Source organism: Megalobrama amblycephala, linkage group LG17 (genome assembly GCF_018812025.1).
Source record: "Megalobrama amblycephala isolate DHTTF-2021 linkage group LG17, ASM1881202v1, whole genome shotgun sequence".
NCBI classification, from domain to species: Eukaryota; Metazoa; Chordata; class Actinopteri; order Cypriniformes; family Xenocyprididae; genus Megalobrama; species Megalobrama amblycephala.
The window spans coordinates 30,123,345-30,141,451 of NC_063060.1; the positions used below are offsets into that span (position 1 = coordinate 30,123,345).

Below are 18,107 nucleotides of genomic sequence, written 5' to 3' on the forward strand. Positions count from 1 at the left end.
GAGAATACCTGCATACGTCTGTCGTTTTCTGACATTTTGATAAAACATTACAAAGTAAAAAAATTAATAAATAAAATAAAAATGAAACGTGCACAGATGAATTGTTCAAAATAAGTTTTATATGCATTTAGAAAATATATGCATGTTTTTCATTTTTTTCTTCTATGCCAACTTGTGTACTACCATTTAAGGGTAAATAAGGAACAGTGTAGTTAATTGTACTGCCCCAAGAACAAGCAATTTTTACTTTTTTTATTTTCTAAGAGTGCTCAAATGTGGTTGATTAATATCGGTTTTAGGGAGTCGTCAGTTTTGCTGTTTCAACATTCAGGAGTTCTACTCACTACCACTTTTCGAGAGATCAATACAAGGTGTGAATCTTTAGAATGATAATTAGTCTTCTGTAAAGTGTCTTGCGAAGAATAAAACTCTTAGTCTACTGATATATCTGCCCTCTCGATGAACATTGACCTGACACATAGCGGTTTAGGTGAGTGAACTTCCGGTGAAGTCCACAACCTCTTCTGTTCTGTGTGCGTGGCGAAGGCGGGACGTGTGACGTAGACCGGTTGGAGCTCGAGGTGTTTATTGTTCCTTCCCGTCGAGAGGAGAAAAGGGCTGGCTTAGCGGAGGCATATATCACACACACTTTCCCTGCGGTTTTAGCTTCAAGGAGCCATTTTAGTAAGGCCAGAACAGGTTGATAAAGGACCGGTTGGCCATGGCGTACGCGTATCTCTTCAAATACATCATAATCGGAGACACGGGTAAGCAGCGGCAGCGAGTCTGTTATTTCCGCAGTGTTGGAGTCAATGACGTGTTCAAGCAGAGGCGCGAGGGGTGGGAGGACTGACAGCCTGTGTTTTTTTCTTTGCCTTTCTCTCCATCTGCCTCATTAGCTCTTAGGCTAACTATTATCACATACATAAAGTTAATTCCTAATGGTGTGCTTCATGTCACGGCAGCGGTGTGAGGTTATAAGGCTGCCACGGTCTTTTGTTTTCTGTTGGGTGGGGGAAGCTAGCAGGCAAGCTAAACGCTGCTTCATATCAGCTGTCTGCCTCAACAACAACAGCAGCATCACTGATTTCTATTAGCATGACATGTAGAGCGAAAAAGCAACATGCTGTGTATGTGTCAGCACGTCTGTTCAGTGTTCGCTTGCTTTACTTACACCTTTTTCTAGTCCATTTAAAGGCCACAACCTGGCTAGTTAGCCAACATCGCTAGCACCTATTTACTCTTTCTGAAAATGGCGTTGGCTCAGTCGCGTTTTATCAGAGGATAAAACATTTAATGAGCAATGACTGTAAAAGAAATTCCCTTGCTTTATTACTCAAGTCCCACATTTATCGGTCAGGGTCATTCAATGTGTATCTCAAGGCTGGTAACCCCGTATATTTGTGGCCTGCTTCTCACCAGATTTCTGCCACTGTAGGCCTTTCCCCAAGAGATACGGCAACAGCAGACAATGTATTTCTGTCTTTAAATATGTTTATCTGTCATTTACGTTAGTTACGAACAGAAGTTTTCTTTTTTCCTAAAATTAACATTTAACAGATAAGATTAATACATTAATTTAATGCTGAGGAGGGTGCTGATGTTTAATTTAACCCAGCACTCTTCATATGATTTTGCATCCACGTTTTTCCAGGAATATTTTGGACCTTCTTTATATATTAAGTGTTATTAACTACTATGTATTTACATTAAACTTAATAATTCGATCCCACGCACTTACTGTGTACATATGTTTTCATGTTTTACTTGTATTTATAAATACCTGCATGTAGTTACTTTCTTGTTCTAGTTACTAGTTACGTCTATTATTACATTTATAGATGTAGATATATAAGTACACTATAAACCTATCCCTAAACTTACCTGTCTCCTCTTTCAATAGCAGCAAAAGTGTTTTGTTAATACATGAATGCAATAAGTAGATTGTACCTAACTTTTTTCTTTTTTTTTGACATAAGTACATAGTAGTTAAAGACACCTAATATAAAGTGGGACTAGGACCATTTTTGTCCTCTAAATGATACCGCGATTTATCTTTCCTACACAAATTAGCCTATAATGATACAACTTAGTATTTTTACATTGGTGAGGTCAATTAAACTGTGGAACCAATGTTGTATTGAGGATTTTGTTGCACTGACATACAGTTGTAAAAAAAAAAAAATCATAAGACATAATAAATGCATCCTGAAACTGGTGCCTTTTGTGTTGCAAATGTAACCTTCAACAAGCTTTTCATTGACAGAATAGGTAAGTTTACTTCATTGACTATGAAGTGTCTTTTCTGCCTCATGTCGAGATGCAGCGGAGATGCTGCCATTTTTTGGAAGACTGAACCAACTAAAGCTAAAGTTTATTTATTATTACTATTAAAATAGTGCATTCATATATGCAAAATATTTTTTTTGTGCCCACATTAAGTGTTTGAGAACTTAATATGATTATATCATCCCTGAGCTTGATTTACTTTTTTAATTTCTCTCTCTCTCTCTCTCTCTCTCTCTCTCTCTCTCGCTCTGTGTGTGTTCAGTGTGACAGCTAACATGCTTTGGTTTAAGTGATAGTTCACCCAAAAATGAACAATTCTGTCATTCACTCATTCTCATGTTGTTCCAAACTTGTATTACTGAATTTCTTCTGCAAACACAAAAGAATAACCAAACAGTTTTGGTGAATGTTGACTTCCATTGTATGGGCAAAAAAACCTGAGACATTTCTCAAAATATCTTTATTTCTCTTCCACAGAAGAAAGTCATTCAGGTTTGAAACGATATATGTGGGTGAGTAAATGATGAAAGGATTTTAATTTTTGGGTGAACTATACCTTTAATTGTCTTGGTCTAATTCTAGAATAGGTTGTACCATAACATCTGATGATCAGTTTGTTGTGGAGCCAAAGCATTACAGCATCTTGCCCAACTCGACACTTCCACTTGCACAGTTGTCTACAGTGGTTTTCTACCTTTTGTATCAGGCTTGGGCTGTGCTCAAGACAAAAGCAACCATCATATAAACTCTACAATGCCTAATGCATTTCATAAGACTTTAAACAATAGTAAAATTGGGTTTGTTAGTCTTAGTTTAGTTGTAAATTGATTTGTTAGTATGTGTAAACAGGCTCATGCCTCTGCTTGTTGCTCAACCCCAGTTAGTTGATGCTCATCTGAAACTCGATCTAGCTAGTCATTGCTGGGCGTCGTGAGATTGCATTTAACCTGGTTTGTGTTCATGCTTGAGATGTAGGTTTGCAGTGTTAAAACTGTCACAAGTTTTGCTTGATTTCTGGACAAACTATATTTGCATTTATGCATTTAGCAGACACTTTTATCTTAAGTTACCCACAAATGAAAATCAAACAAGCATAAGTAATTGGTTTAAAGAGGAGCACCTATACAAGTAGTGCTACTTTACACTTCCCTTGAGCACTCAAACTTCTATGCAAGTCCAGAACAGCAGAGAACATTATGATTAACTCATCCCTGTGAGTTTGATTTCAGATGCTTGCCATGACTATACTGGCATAGATAATACTAAAGGGTTAGATTGAAGCAGTAGCATTTAGCTGTTGCTACATTATTTGTTGTTGTCACCATTATTCACAAGAGACAAAACATCAGCTCACAAGTATTTTGTGAATGCTGTTTTTTTTTTTAAGATACTAAATTGTTCTGCAGGTCTGTAGGCTCAGTGTAGTGTTTGCTGTAGGTGAGTCTGCACATTACACATTGTAATTTCATCATTGTTAGGTTGTCTCCAAACATCTCTCTTGTGAGCGCTCTATGAATGCGGCTCACTTGCTTAGCAACGGCTGTTGCTCATGGTAACGCCTCTTCCTAATGTCATAAGCATTTAACCTGTTTGTGTATCATGGCAGATCCTCTAATCTCATTTTGGTGGATGAGTTTATTTAGTTATGCCAGTAATATAAAATGTCTTGAACTGATGATTGTTTACTCAAATAATGTAGTTAATTTACTCAAATTAAGTTTCTTTTTTTGTTGTTGTTGTTGTTTTTTTTAACTCAAATTAATGTAATTAATTTCTTATGGAATCATGTACACATAAATTAGCAGGTGACATTTTGTTAATGAATAAACAGGTATTTAGTTAAAAGTGCTGAGAGAACCATTTTTTATGTTCACCATACACAGTGAATATTGAAAAGAAAATAGGATATGAGAAATGTCTTTGTTTTTGCTATCAATCCATCAGGTAATTGGATTTATATGCCGTGGTCTCAAACTCATCTGCTCTAATGTAACTCATTTAAATTATTTGTCTTTTTTATTTGTCTGATATTGATCTTAGTGCATGATTTTTTTTTTCTGTAGAATAATGAGATGGTCTTACAATGGCTTTAATTAAACCATTTATGTTTATGCACATTGTTGGAAAATGAGGTGAAAAGGGGAAGCCAGTTTTAGCCTCACTACAGAAATGACCCCATCACTTTTTAAAAAATTTCAATTAAATCCTGAACAAATGATTTTGATGTAATGGGATACAGCAGATGTATAGGCCTGAGGCTAATTGTGGCCATTCACGCATGACCCTATGTGTTTGCTTTGCAGGTGTGGGGAAGTCGTGCCTATTATTACAGTTTACAGATAAGCGCTTTCAGCCAGTGCACGATCTCACTATCGGTAAGGCTCTTTTAACCCAAACACATATTCTCTCATTAATTAAAACGGCAGTAATGTGTCTCATTTTAGCACAGGGACAGACTGTTGCCAGTCTCCTTGATGTGTTTTTGTAAGGAACTTTCTAAAAGCACATAATAGTGAAATTTGTTTTTTGTTTGATGGAGCTGCATGATTTTGGATAAATTGAAAATCAGATTTTTTTTTTTTTTTAATGGAGATCATGATTCTGAATAGACAACTAAACAAAATAACAATTTACTAGAGGTTCTAAAATTTTAATTGCTGCAGACTTTTTAAAAATATATTGAAGTAATTTGAATTTTTTTTTTTTTTTTTTTCAATGACTCATAATAATGATACTGTGTGGTTGAAAATACTGTTTGTGAAGTGGATTCATATGTATACATGACAACTGCTCTCTGGTTCAGCGGCAGATTTTAATCTTTCGCTGTGATCGTACTTGTCAAAGGTTTAATAGACATGGCCGAATAATTTTCACTCAGCAATAAGATCCCTTGGGTGCGATCTTTTAAAGGTCCCGTTCTTCGTGATCCCATGTTTCAAACTTTAGTTAGTGTGTAATGTTGTTGTTAGAGTATAAATAAAATCTGTAAAATGTTAAAGCTCAAAGTTCAATGCCAAGCGAGATATTTTATTTAAAAGAAGTCGCCTACATCGAACGGCCAGTTTGGACTACATCCCTCTACTTCCTTCTTTAATGACGTCACTAAAACAGTTTTTTGACTAACCTCCGCCCACAGGAATACACAAGAGTTGCGTTTGTAGAGTGTGTTTGTCGCCATGTCATCGAAACGCTGTTATTTTCATCCCGCAGTCCAATCACCGGGTCTGATTCCGGCTCAAATTGATAGGGTAAAATTAAAGACATGTTTACAATAACACTGAGCGCGTGCATCTCCACGTTATGGTAAGAGGCGTGACCTTTCCGGGCAAGATGCGTTAAACTCTATGGTTAAACTGCTGTCAAATCACAACACAGGAACCGCTGGCACAATCAGAACTCGTTGCGTATTTCTGAAGGAGGGACTTCATAGAACAAGGAAGTCATCAGCCCGTTTTTATGACAGTGGAAACAGCGGTATACAGATAAGTAAATTATGTGAAAAATACTGTTTTTTTTTTACACGCGAAACATGAACGCATGTTATATTGCACACTATAAACACAATCAAAGCTTCAAAAAAACACGAAAAACGGGACCTTTAATGATTAATTGTGTAGTTATAGTGTTTTAGCCTCCATCCACTCCATATGAGCCCATTCCACAAAACCAAAAAAGTTTTATATCACTTATGGTTTAAAATGAAAGAGCTGATCCGTAGTGTTAATGCAAATTTGAGGTGATGTGTTCACTGCCCTATGCTGTTGCATGAGTCATGAATCAAGCTCTGCCTTCATTTGTGTTGACAGGTGTTGAATTTGGAGCACGAATGATCACTATAGATGGCAAACAGATAAAACTTCAGATCTGGGATACGGTAAGATTACATTCATCTGATTTTTCATGCATCTTATTTATGCAGAAATCACAGGTTTGTTTCTCTGTGTGATCATTTAGGTCAAATTCATGCCCTTAGTAAATATTATGAGTGTTACCATGCTTGTGAATTGAAACTGACACAGTTGAGACCGTGTTGAGGGAACATGTGTTTCCTGATTAGGCAGATTTGGCCATACAATAATGCCAATACAGCTATATGCCTGAGGCTGCTCATGTGAGCTCAGTTCTGCTGTCAGGTTGTTTTGAACCAGTTAAACATAAATGTCATGTGACTAATGATTCTAGAGACACAGGAAAATTGTCATGACGATGCTTATTGGCACCAAAAGAAAGTCCCAAGCAGTTTAATAGTGACTATAATGTGCTTTGATGTCAAAGGCAGCAAACAGAAAGAAATAGAAGTTAATGTCACCCTTTTAGAAGCCCATTTTTTCCAGAATCCATAGATATTTTTTAATTGCTGTCAATAGAGGAAGATGATGTTTGCAGCCAAGTGGTGTAGTTATGACATAAACCAACAAGTCATCCCTTGCTTCATCCTCTTTTTCTTAAGCCCTGCTCTCCAAAGACATGTCAACAAATGTAATGTCTTGTTCAAAATGATTGACAGGGAGAAATTAGCGGTTAATTTGCGGTTTCTTGCTGTATGCCACTCCCCTGGCCTTTTTTTTGTTTGTTTTTGTTTGCAGCACCTGTTGAATTGAAACGTGTTTGATTTCATAAGATGCCGATTTCATTCATATCTGTGGGAGATTAACGCTAGAATGTAAACAAAATTACACTGGCTGTAATGTTTATTTTAAGGTCTCTTATGTACACCAAGACTGCATTTATTTGATCAAAAAATACAGTAAAAGCAGTAATATTATGAAATATTATTACAATTTTAAAATAACTGTTTTCTGTTCTAATATGTAGTAAAATGTATTTTATTCCTGTGATGGCAAAGCTAATTTTTTAGCATCGTTACTCCAGTCTTCAATGTCACATGATCCTTCAGAAATCATTCTAATATTTTTCAAGATTCTTTGATGAATAGAAGGTTTTGAAGAACAGCGTTTATTTGAATTATAATATCTTTAACATCATAAATGTTAGGGCTGGGACGATACACCTATCTCCCGATTCGATACTATCATGATACTTGGGTGCCAATACAATATGTATTGTTATTTTTTAAAAATTGCGATTCTACAAATACTGCGATTCGATTTTTGTGTGCTTTTTTTCCCTAGACCAAGGGGAAAAGTTAACTGATACACTTATACATGATGGTGCAGGTCATATATCCATAGATGTCTCTCCGTCCACCATTTTTCACTTTCTCGTGTCCACTAGTAAGAGATGTGTCATCATGTAATACTCACCAATACAACTCATATTGCCCTCCCAGGGGATTTTTTTTCTCCCAGCCTAACTCATATAAATTTTAAATATTGTTAAAGGTAAGTAAACTGTCAGTAATAAAATAAGAACAAATAAGCAAATTACAAGCAATAGCACAAATACAGTAGAACAAACAAATAAAATAAACACTGCCTTTCATGTTTTTCAAGTAAGTCTAACAGTTATTTTCAGGTAGAGAAAATGAATAATCAAATGTAAAATAGCACTGAATAGTCTTAACTGTATATATTAACTTTTTAACTGTCACCCCCACTTTTTTTTTTCTTTTTTAGACAAGAAAATGCACTATCCAAACTTAAATGGTTGTAATTCAAGAAAACTTTGGAGTATAGACATAAGGCTGGTCTTGTTTTAAAGAGGAAATTTGGCAGATTATTGTAGAAGTGAAATAACTTATGTGAAACTTAAGTGAAACAGAAAAAAAGTTATAGAAGTTTAAGTTTATGAAAATGTAAAAATATAATATTTTATATAAAAAATTTTATATAAATATTTTACAAAACAAGTTTTACTCTAAAACTTCAAGGAAATCAAAGCCAAACTGAACAAGTTGTGTTCCAAATTTCAGGTTGATATCTCAAAAAATTAGCTTTCAGTAAGATTTTGTTTGGGCGCAGTACCACACTTTTTCACTAGATGACACCCAAGCTCCGTTACTGACCATATAAAAGCGCCTCCATTTCCATATATGGTTTGAGTGATCTGAACCATATATTTCAATTATTTTCATACAATTTATGAAGTAGACATCCTATATAGAAGTAGTATGGGAAGTTTGGCAGAATTTGATATGAATTCACCCTCTAATAAACATGAAAACAACATGTTTGTGGGTTATAGATCGCCGCCACAATCATAAATGTATTTTTTTTTTTTTCTTTTAAAAACATTTTCAGACCATTTTTTTCTTAAACAAATGAATGGATGTTATCTTTTGAACTCTTGGCATGAAAACTAACATGTTTCAACCAATCTTTAATGATTTTCCTGTTCATCGCCATTTCAAAATAAAGGTCTGAACATGCCTTATGAGTGTGAAAATATGCTTGTTGCAAATTGATAAATTACTGCTCCTCTGTAATTTATTTTGAAAATATTTGAAACCAAATATGAGATTCTAAGCTTTCAAATGATATATAGTTTGTCAAGATTAGTTTAGGTTTAGTATAGAACATTACTGTTTTAAATATGTAATGGCTGTAATATGTAATAGCAGACTATGTTTGCTAAAGGATACTCGCAGAGACTGGCATTTTTTTATGTAATTTTTGTCTGAATATGTCTGTTCAAGTGCAAGAAGACGTGAAAGAGAGCTCAATTCAGCATTCCTGTGTTGTCTGAGAAGTGGCTTTCTGGCTGCACGCTTGGGATGTATGCGCACACAAAACTTCTCATACTATTGAATCGAGTTATCTTTTGCATCTTCTTGCACTTGAATATTTAAATTGGTAAGGCTTAAAAACATGTGCAAATGATAAACTTTCGTGATGCAGCACTGGCCCAATCAGGCAAGTAACAATAGCGTCAACTGTCCAAAGCGACATTCAGGCTGTCTTTTTATTGTTGAGCCCTGCCCTCTGCTGAAATAAGAGAGCTTTCCTCCTCCTCGTCTGTAAGCAAGGACTAAAATAAAGCAATTTAATATGAATTAATATCAAATCTAGAATTAAAAAAACAAACAATTACCCTGCCCTAATGTCTCTTGTCACTTTTTATCAATTTTAATAATTTTTTATTTATTTATTTGTTTGTTTTTTTAAATATTACTGACCCCAAACCTTTGAACGTGTATGTATATTTTCTTTTTCTTTTTCTGGTTACCACTGCAATTCTTCATAGTGAAAGACCCAAACAAAATTCATTCTGTGTATTTCAAAATATGCCACCTTGAGTAGAACTTTATTTTTGTAAGCATTCCTTGTAATTGGTTGTATGTATGTTTTTATTTACAGAGCTTTTAAAACCTTCTCATATGACTTGAGTCAGTTCTTTGCCAGCATGTATAAATGTGTTTACAATATAGCAGTCAATATTTTGAGAAAATCATGAGCTGACTTGTTTAATCTTTCTTATATTGGAAATTCAGTCATGAAATGTTAATAAAATAAAATGTCTTGGCTGCACATAAACATTTTGGCCAGCAGAGGGAGACAACATACCAATGGCCATGATGTTGTGGTCAAAGCATCAGTATTTGTGTATATCAGATGTCTTGTTTTTTGTTTTTGTTTTGTTTTTTCATTTGTACACTTGTATACTCTCTTAGACGGTAGCTAAGAGACGCAAACCAGTTTTTTTTAATGTGTAAAGGCGTCCTTTGCAACTTAAATGAAGTCACATTAAACATTAAAAAATATATTTTCCTGTTTATAGCCTGTTTGCATGGGCGAGGCTATCTTGTGAAAAATCTAATGTCGGAATAATTAGGGGTAATCATGCGGTGGTTGTTTGGTGTGGGTTCAATCTGATGATGTCATCTAGATTGTGCTGTGTCTTTAAATGCACCATAAATAATTAATTTCAAGGTTATTTCAACAAGCTCTGTGATAAAACTAGAGAAGATGGGGGGAGTGTTGGATGAAGTAACAGGAGAAATCTGCATGTCTGGCCTTCCTGTAACCTTTCACTCCAGCAGATGGCAGGCATAACAGTGTCATTCATCATTTATTCACAATGGGCTCCATTAACTCTAATGTTAACAGCTGCCCCGGGGAATGGATTATTGAATTCAAATACGTGCTCCTGGCTTATTTGCCTGCTGTCAAAGGGGCTGGGTTGACCAGAGGCCACCTTATACCATGACACTCCGTTGAGCGGTGGCCGTTCGCCGGGGGCCGGCAGATTCGACAAGCGTCAGTGAGGCTCTAGAAAAGTGTTGTGGGATGGAGAGTCGACGGAGGGTCTGTGCATGGGACGTCACTGTGGTCTTTTAGAGCTGGAGTTCCCAGGGCAACACCATCCTGGAGGGATTGTGGTGAACATGGTTTACGCACAGAGTGTAGACACAATATACCCAGTGGACATTGTTGGCACCTTATTGTTTCTTAATAACAGGCTTTTACTGGTGGTTTGATCCCTGTGTCTGTGTGTTTCAGGCCGGACAGGAGTCCTTCCGCTCAATCACCAGGTCTTACTACAGAGGTGCAGCTGGGGCTCTGCTAGTTTATGACATCACAAGGTGAGACCAAACTCGTATGACTGACATATTTCTCTTCTGCTCCTCTGCTTTACTGTCTTGTCTTGTCCAGTTTCAGTACTTCACTACAAAGATTATTCTTATTTAATTCACTGTTCTTTTTTTTTTATTTTTTTTTTTTTTATGTGTGGGTATTTGTTACATTTGCAGAAGGGACACTTTTAATCACTTGACAACTTGGTTAGAAGATGCTCGTCAACATTCCAACTCTAACATGGTCATCATGCTCATTGGAAATAAAAGGTCAGTGTACATCTTTATTTTTGTTGTTTATTATTGGTAGTCTATTTTTATTATTTATCTAGTACATATTGACATGAATTTCAATACAGTTTAATTACAGCAAATGAGATGATGGAAATTAAAGTACATACAATTTCTAAAATGTCCATTTGGATCTAAACTCTGGTGGAAAGTGGTTTACACCACTGGTTTACACCACATTTAATCACTTAAAGTTTTCCATTTTCAGTATATTATCAATTGATAGTTAGTTCTTTTGAATGTTCTATTAATCAAATAATCCTGAAACAACAAAATATATCAGTTTCCACACAAATATTAAGCAGCACAACCATTTTCAAGATTGATAATAAGAAGAAATGTATCTTCAGCACCAAATCAGCATATTAGAATGATTTCTGTAAGTTCATTTGACACTGAAGACTGGAGATGCTGAAAATTCAGCTTTGTCATCACATGAATAATTTACATTTTAAAATATTAAATATTTAATATAAAATAATTAAAATGCACATAAATAAAAATCGGTTATTTTAAATTGTAATATTTTACAGTATTACTGTTTATACTGTATTTTTGATCAAATAGATGCAGCCACGGTGAGCATAAGAAAAAAAAAATAAAAAAATTGTACTGACCCTTATACTTTTGAACTGTAGTTTATTTCACAGTCTAGAACAATCTTATGAATTAAACACAATCTGATTTGTTTCCTCGTGCCAGTGATTTGGAGTCACGGAGAGAGGTGAAGAAAGAGGAAGGAGAGGCCTTTGCCAGAGAACATGGACTGATCTTCATGGAGACTTCTGCAAAGACTGCATCAAACGTAGAAGAGGTAAAACAGCTCTTGTGTGGCTCAGAGGTCTTCAGTGCCTGTGTCGTGATTTATGTCTGGGTTTTTGTGTGAAAATATGTGCACATACATGCATATAGATAACACCCTAGGGACACACAGTCTGGGGAAAAAAACATTCGGATTTCTGCAGTGGAAGCCAAGAAGCTAAAGCAGGGCTTAGAGCTGGCTTTAAAAGAGTGGGGATGTTAAATTGTGGAAGTCCCTCCCCCATCCTCCCACCCGAAGTCGCCTCAATGATTAATTTGTCTCATTAGTGTCGTGTGAATTCTTCTGACCCTTCCCCCACCCCTTTATGACGTTTCAATCTCCTATTTAAGGTTCATGCATATTCATAGATTCCCTGCCCCACACGCATCCATCCACTGATACAAGCGCACACATCTGTGGCAATCGCTCAGCCATCTATTTCTCTCTCGGTGGTAATTGAGCCACAGAGGACTGATTGCTCTGGAGATCTGAGAGGCAGTTGCACCAAAAAGCAAAGCAGCTCTGTTAATTAGGCTACAAAGTGCCGGTGGCAGGTCTTAACACTTTAAAGGTGAGCCGTGCACACGGCCGTGTTTATTTTCTATGGGTGACCAATGTGTGCTCAACTTGAGTAATGATAGACACCATCACTTTCAGCCAGATGGGGGCACCAGCCTTCAACTGTAAAAACTTTGATGGTTTGAACATTTCAAGTTAATCCTATCTGTTTTATCGGACTAATTTATTCATGAATTATATTGATTCCAGTATGCAGTATTGGTTTCAAATTGCATCGGTTACATTTAACTGAGTATGAGTTCTGGATGAGTTAATCATCTAAAACAGTTAAAGGATGGCATTTTGATCACATGGATAAAATATGGTCCTCTTTGTGTTTCAGGCATTTATCAACACGGCCAAGGAGATTTATGAAAAGATCCAGGAGGGAGTCTTTGATATTAACAATGAGGTAACCCATATGACAAGGAAGTGCATTCTTTGTTTGCTTTTATAATTTAAAAGTAATTGGGTCAAGAGGACTTCCTGTAGCATTACTCTGAAATCCATGGTCTGATGGGTGGAAACTTTAAACTAAATTTACAATCCTTTTCCAGGAAGGTGAAATGTGTAATTTTGCTAAAATACTTGCTGCTTTTTCCTTCTTAATATACAGAGACAATGTTAAGTAAGATATTCAAATGAAGAATCACCCCAAAAGTAGCCAATGGTGTGAGTTTGGGGCGATCCAAACTATGGTGTTTTTATTTATTCTTTCCTAATTTAATTCAGTTTAGTGAAATTTAAATTGCGTACTTCACCTTTTAATTTTAGTGGAAGCTCCTGCTAATATGACAGACACTTTGTCATTGTTTTCCATCAGTAAATAGGTTTAATAAAAGTCTCACATTGGATGGTTGATGCACTTTGTACTGTGATGATGTTTTCCCACAGTAGCCACATTGTTGTCCTCAAATCTATGCAAATTCAGATGTAAAAGCCAATGGAGCATAGCAGATATTATTGTACTGGTTTGCACGTGATACAGGCATTGTAACAGCTCATAAAATGTTTAGGAATGTAATGGTGGTGCATACTTGTACAATGACATAAACGCATATACAACTGAAGTTAGAGGAAGGAGCAAGGTGACGACGAACACAGATCTTCTCCAGGGAAAGCTCTGCACAAGCCCTCCGGCCCTTCGGTTTCTCTCTACTGGCTGGTAGCCAACGCATAAATTCCTCACATCTTGTAAGTTACAGCCGGTTGGATGGAGGTGAGCCCACTGCAGCTTTTTTTATTAGAGTAGTAGGAAGAGTTTTCTTTAAAAAAAGAAAAGAAAAAAAAGTTAAGGCACAGCGTCCAAACCGCATCAGCTGATAGAGATTCTGGCCAGGAACCTCAAGGCTCAGATGTGAGCTCACCCCAGATCACTATAAATCAGATCTGGCGCAATGAGGAGTTTCCTGAGAACGTTACAAAAGCACAGCTTCGCTACGGCATGTCTGTTTTGAACACACGCCCGCTTAAGGGAAAAGTTGGCGTGGTGGATGCCTTTGTGTGATGAATGAAAGTGCCACCAGCTTGGGTGTGTGTGTGTTTTTAAAGCTCTGGCAGGTTTCCCTGCGTCTCTGTGTTACCGCTGGAATAACACTCCAGAGGTTCTCCCGCCTCAGTGCTGACAAAAGCGGCCCACTAATTCAGGCCTGCAGGGGCTGGTATTTTCTACTTAATACAGCGTTATGTGACGGTACAAAATCACCATAATTTCACATGGATTCTTTTCACTTTTGGAAGCAGAGGTTCAAATTGTGTGGTCTCTTATCATCTGATATGGAAATGAGTGTTTGAATGTTTTTATTTGTGTGTGTGTGTGCAGGCTAACGGCATTAAAATTGGACCCCAGCATGCTGCCACCAACTCCACGATGGGCGGCAGTCAGGGAGGACAGCAAGCCGGAGGGGGCTGTTGCTGAGCACTACCCCTTTACCCTCCAGTCTCCTCCACGCCCCCCTCCGCCCCTTACGTTTCTACTGGACTGGTCGGGCTCACTAACATTTTCTTAACCTCCCACAGCCCAGACCCCGGATTCAAATCATATATTAGATGGCTGTCCAAAACAAAACAAAACAAAATATTTATAAAGTCCAGGTCCTCTTCAAACCTCCTGACAAACTCCTGAAGCCTGTTTGGGCTACAGAAGACATTATATGGTTACTAGTAAGGAAAAAGGCAGGAGCTTTGGAGTTATTATGGTAAATATATTCATGTTTGTTTCTCAGCAAATTGTTTTTTTTTTGTTTTTGTTTGTTTGTTTTGGTTTGTTTTTGCCCATTTGACTTCAAGCTGAACTGTATTAAACACTACAAAGTCATCTATAGTATTTTAATCAGTTTATGTGGGTGAATTCAATGAAAACTGTGGTGAACCCTGAAGTCAAAATAAAAGGAACGTAGAGCTGGTCTAAAAAAAAAAAAAAAAAGGAACAGCTGTTATCAAAGTGAAGAAGTTAAAAGAAGAAAAAAAGCAGGACTGTTTTAAATCTGTATTTATCATTCACATTCTGTATATATAGTTATCATTTCTTGCTTTGGTGTACGTTGACCGAGCTAGAATTCTGTACTGAATTTGCTTAAATTCTATACTGTATGAATAGAGCTTGAAACTGCAACAGTATTGCGATATTTCCAAAACCGCTTTGACACCATTTTAAGGTAATCTTTTACTTCATTTATTTTAGTTTGGTCCTGCCATCTGCCTTGACCCCTCGTATACGTGCCCCCGATCCTCCTCTCTGTATAGAAACTCTGGCTCTATATACCTATTTTAATGCCAAATTTGTGTTTACCTGTGTTCTAAAATCATGGCTCCAGATATGGATCACCTCCAGAACTAGATCTGCTGTTTGCCTTAAAAGATTTTGGGACGTCAAAACAATAACATATTCATGTTACACAGGATCATTTCAGTCATTACGTGCAATCGTATATTGCATATGATAACGCTAGACTCACTTATCCATTAGACAGACACTCACGCATACATGCCTGTACTTATATATCCATACAAGTCGTCACATATGCATGCATTTGTATGCATATAAATATATCTATTGTTTTTCCTTTCTTCAAAATTAATTTTCTCCAATGCAGTCCGCTGTGTAAAGTCAGTGCAGATCCACATTAATTTAGGTGTCTGAGTGATTGTGTAAAGACTTGCTTTCTCTTGGCACTATGTTGTTAATAGATATCCGGTGAACATCTTGTCTGTTGTGAAAGGGGTGTGATAAAGCCAAACCTGGAGTAACTTTGTGACCCTCAACTTTATTTGCTGTGTTCTCAAAATGAAATGCTATCACGAAAAAATATAATAAAACCTTCTAAACTCAGTTTGTTTGTGTGTAGTTTTTATACAACGGGACTGGCTTTGTGTTGGTTTGCATACGAATAAAGCGTCTGTTTAAGATAAAATGTATATTTAGCAGTTTTCTTACCATAAATATTTAGAAAATGAGTTAAAGTGAAATAATCCGACAATACAGGAACCATAACGTGTAACGACTGATGATTAAACGTGTGTGTGAGGAATTCATCAACCCGAATGTGTATGTAGGTGTAGGCATATAGACCTGAACATCCGGGGTACCGACGCCAACAGGGATTGGTTGTTTTACGAGTCAGGTAAATTCAGCTTATATATGTTTAGCTTGGTTGCGTATAATTATACCAATAATTGTAAAGTTGTGAATGGAAAATTTCTCAGATTCAAGAAAGCAAGCACAGTATGTTAATAATAAGCGTGCTTATTAATTCTTTAAACTGTGAAAGACAAAATGATTCACAGCATTCCAGTAAAAAAACAACATAAATGCTTCATGCAGATATTGTGTTAACATATAGAACTGCTGTACATTGAGATCTTTACATGAGCTTTTCAGTCAGCGCACAAAGATTATTTAAAACTTAAAATATGATATGATATATGCACAATGTTCACTAAAAAGAGCGCTAAAAAGTTTCAAAACACGAAATGTGATATAAAAATATTAAAGACTGATTTTTAAGAGAAAAACTGCAATATCGAAACAATACGTAATGTTTATAGAGACCTGGAAAGTAAAAGAAAAAAGCACTTGCGTCACAGCCCGGCGAGGTCACTCACGCGCACGCATGTTTATCCAGTAAGTCATGCACGCGCCCCCTGCCTGTGGAAGGTGAGCGCGAGTGTCTAGAGGAGAGGACACGAGAACGCGACTGCCTGGATCGATCGGATTAAACTCGAATTGAGTGAAATTAACACAAAGGAGAGAAGCAGAGTCGGCGAGGACGGGACGCTGAGACGCCGACTTTACCGACAGAATTTGAATTTCGACAGTTATTCACGTATTTAAACGGATTTTCGGGATAGATGAAGAGGAGTTAATTGGTGAAAACCCTAAACTGACCCGCGTTGAGTAGGGTAAGGAATATCCTTTCTTTCTAATGATACAATATGAATCAACCAACTTTATCAGTCGCACACAAACTTATTAGGTAGGTCTTAGCGTTTTTAACATTGTTGTACAAATATACCCGTACTTTCATTGTGAGAAAACTGTTTTTGAGTGTACATTTAACTTGTTTTGTACCCTGGTGGTACCCGCGGTGTAAATTGTGTTTTAAAACAGCGAAAAGTTCTTTTAATTCAACGTTTCACGGGGAACACAGAAACAGCACGTTAGTTTTTCGTTTCTCCACATTTTAACTTATCGAAGAATCTCAAACTAGCTCGAGCACATGCTAACATTAGCTCGTTTAGCTCACGCGCACTGCATTGTATAGAGCCGCACGGATCCCTATAGGGGTGGAAGAGAGAAATATGTTAGTTAAATTGTATACAAACTATTTATTATATTCGTTGTCTAGAAAATCACTTATATCCTTCACATTACTCACAAATTGATAAAACTATTTTTTTCAAAACCACATAAAGTAAGCTTTCGTTAGCAAGCTAATTGTTGAGACACGAGGTGGTTTGAACGTAGAGGTGAGTCATTGGCCGAGCTGAATGAGGGAGATCCCCGACCCCTCGTATCAACAATTACACTCAAAAATAGTTTTCACGTGCACAAAACTGCACCTAAGAATAACCTTAAAGTTTTAAGCTTGTGCTTTTCGCTTATATAACATTCGATGATGCTCGAAACAGTGTGTGGAAACAGCAAAGCCAGTGCGCTCGTCCGAAGGACAATATAGACACCGGGGAAGGTTGCTTGAGGCCAGATGGTCAGTTCCTCGTTTTCTTCATCTATTCGTTTATAGGAGTTAACTTCAATTTGTTTTACGAATCACAATTCATAGGTGTTGCTTGTGTTCTGGGTTGGAAAAAATGTTTTATTTCAATCGTTTGGTCGGCTGTGAGAGGTGCGCTGGAGAGACAGACGTGCGTTGAGGTAATTAGCTAGTTGGAAGTGGCCGATCTGCTGTAAGAGACGGACAGCGTCGACTTCATTGTCTCACAACAAGCTAACTTGCTAACTGGACACAACTCATCTCACGTTTCTTTTGTCCCCTTTTCCCCTCAACAGGTATAAGGGTTTTAAAGGGAGTAGGGATCGGACGACACTTTATTTGAGGGGAACTGAAAAAAATGCACCTGGTTTATCTTTGGGAGAGTTTCCGTGTTTTCAAAAGTTTACGATTTTGTTTATTTCGTACTATATATATAAAGCCGAACATGTTTTATTATCAGATCTCCATATTAACGCCACAC

The 18,107-nt window shown here is 36.9% G+C and overlaps 2 protein-coding genes across 3 annotated transcripts in view; both read left to right on the forward strand.

Moving 5' to 3' along the window:
* The first annotated feature begins 549 nt into the window (after nucleotides 1-549).
* Nucleotides 550-15,744, forward strand: rab2a (RAB2A, member RAS oncogene family). Its single transcript, XM_048162436.1, has 8 exons — nucleotides 550-767; nucleotides 4,593-4,664; nucleotides 6,096-6,163; nucleotides 10,689-10,771; nucleotides 10,940-11,032; nucleotides 11,756-11,867; nucleotides 12,757-12,825; nucleotides 14,236-15,744. Exons 1-8 carry the CDS (start codon nucleotides 722-724, stop codon nucleotides 14,329-14,331), a joined length of 639 nt encoding a protein of 212 aa, XP_048018393.1. The 5' UTR covers nucleotides 550-721; the 3' UTR covers nucleotides 14,332-15,744.
* Nucleotides 15,745-16,514: 770 nt separating this feature from the next.
* The window catches only part of chd7 (chromodomain helicase DNA binding protein 7), a 58,553-nt gene continuing 56,960 nt past the window's right edge, over nucleotides 16,515-18,107 (forward strand). Inside the window, exon 1 of one of the 2 annotated variants that reach the window (XM_048162432.1) lies at nucleotides 16,515-16,814. The gene's annotated coding sequence lies outside the window, so the exon portion shown is untranslated. The remainder of the gene's footprint in view (nucleotides 16,815-18,107) is intronic. The other variant, XM_048162431.1, reaches the window with a different exon arrangement.

Bases quoted from the DNA above. Each gene is read 5' to 3' on its own strand.
- rab2a (XM_048162436.1), top strand. From the start codon at position 722: ATGGCGTACGCGTATCTCTTCAAATACATCATAATCGGAGACACGG. The intron at 10,772-10,939 runs GTGAGACCAAAC...TTACATTTGCAG, and splicing joins CTAGTTTATGACATCACAAG to AAGGGACACTTTTAATCACT. The intron at 11,868-12,756 runs GTAAAACAGCTC...TTTGTGTTTCAG, and splicing joins CTGCATCAAACGTAGAAGAG to GCATTTATCAACACGGCCAA.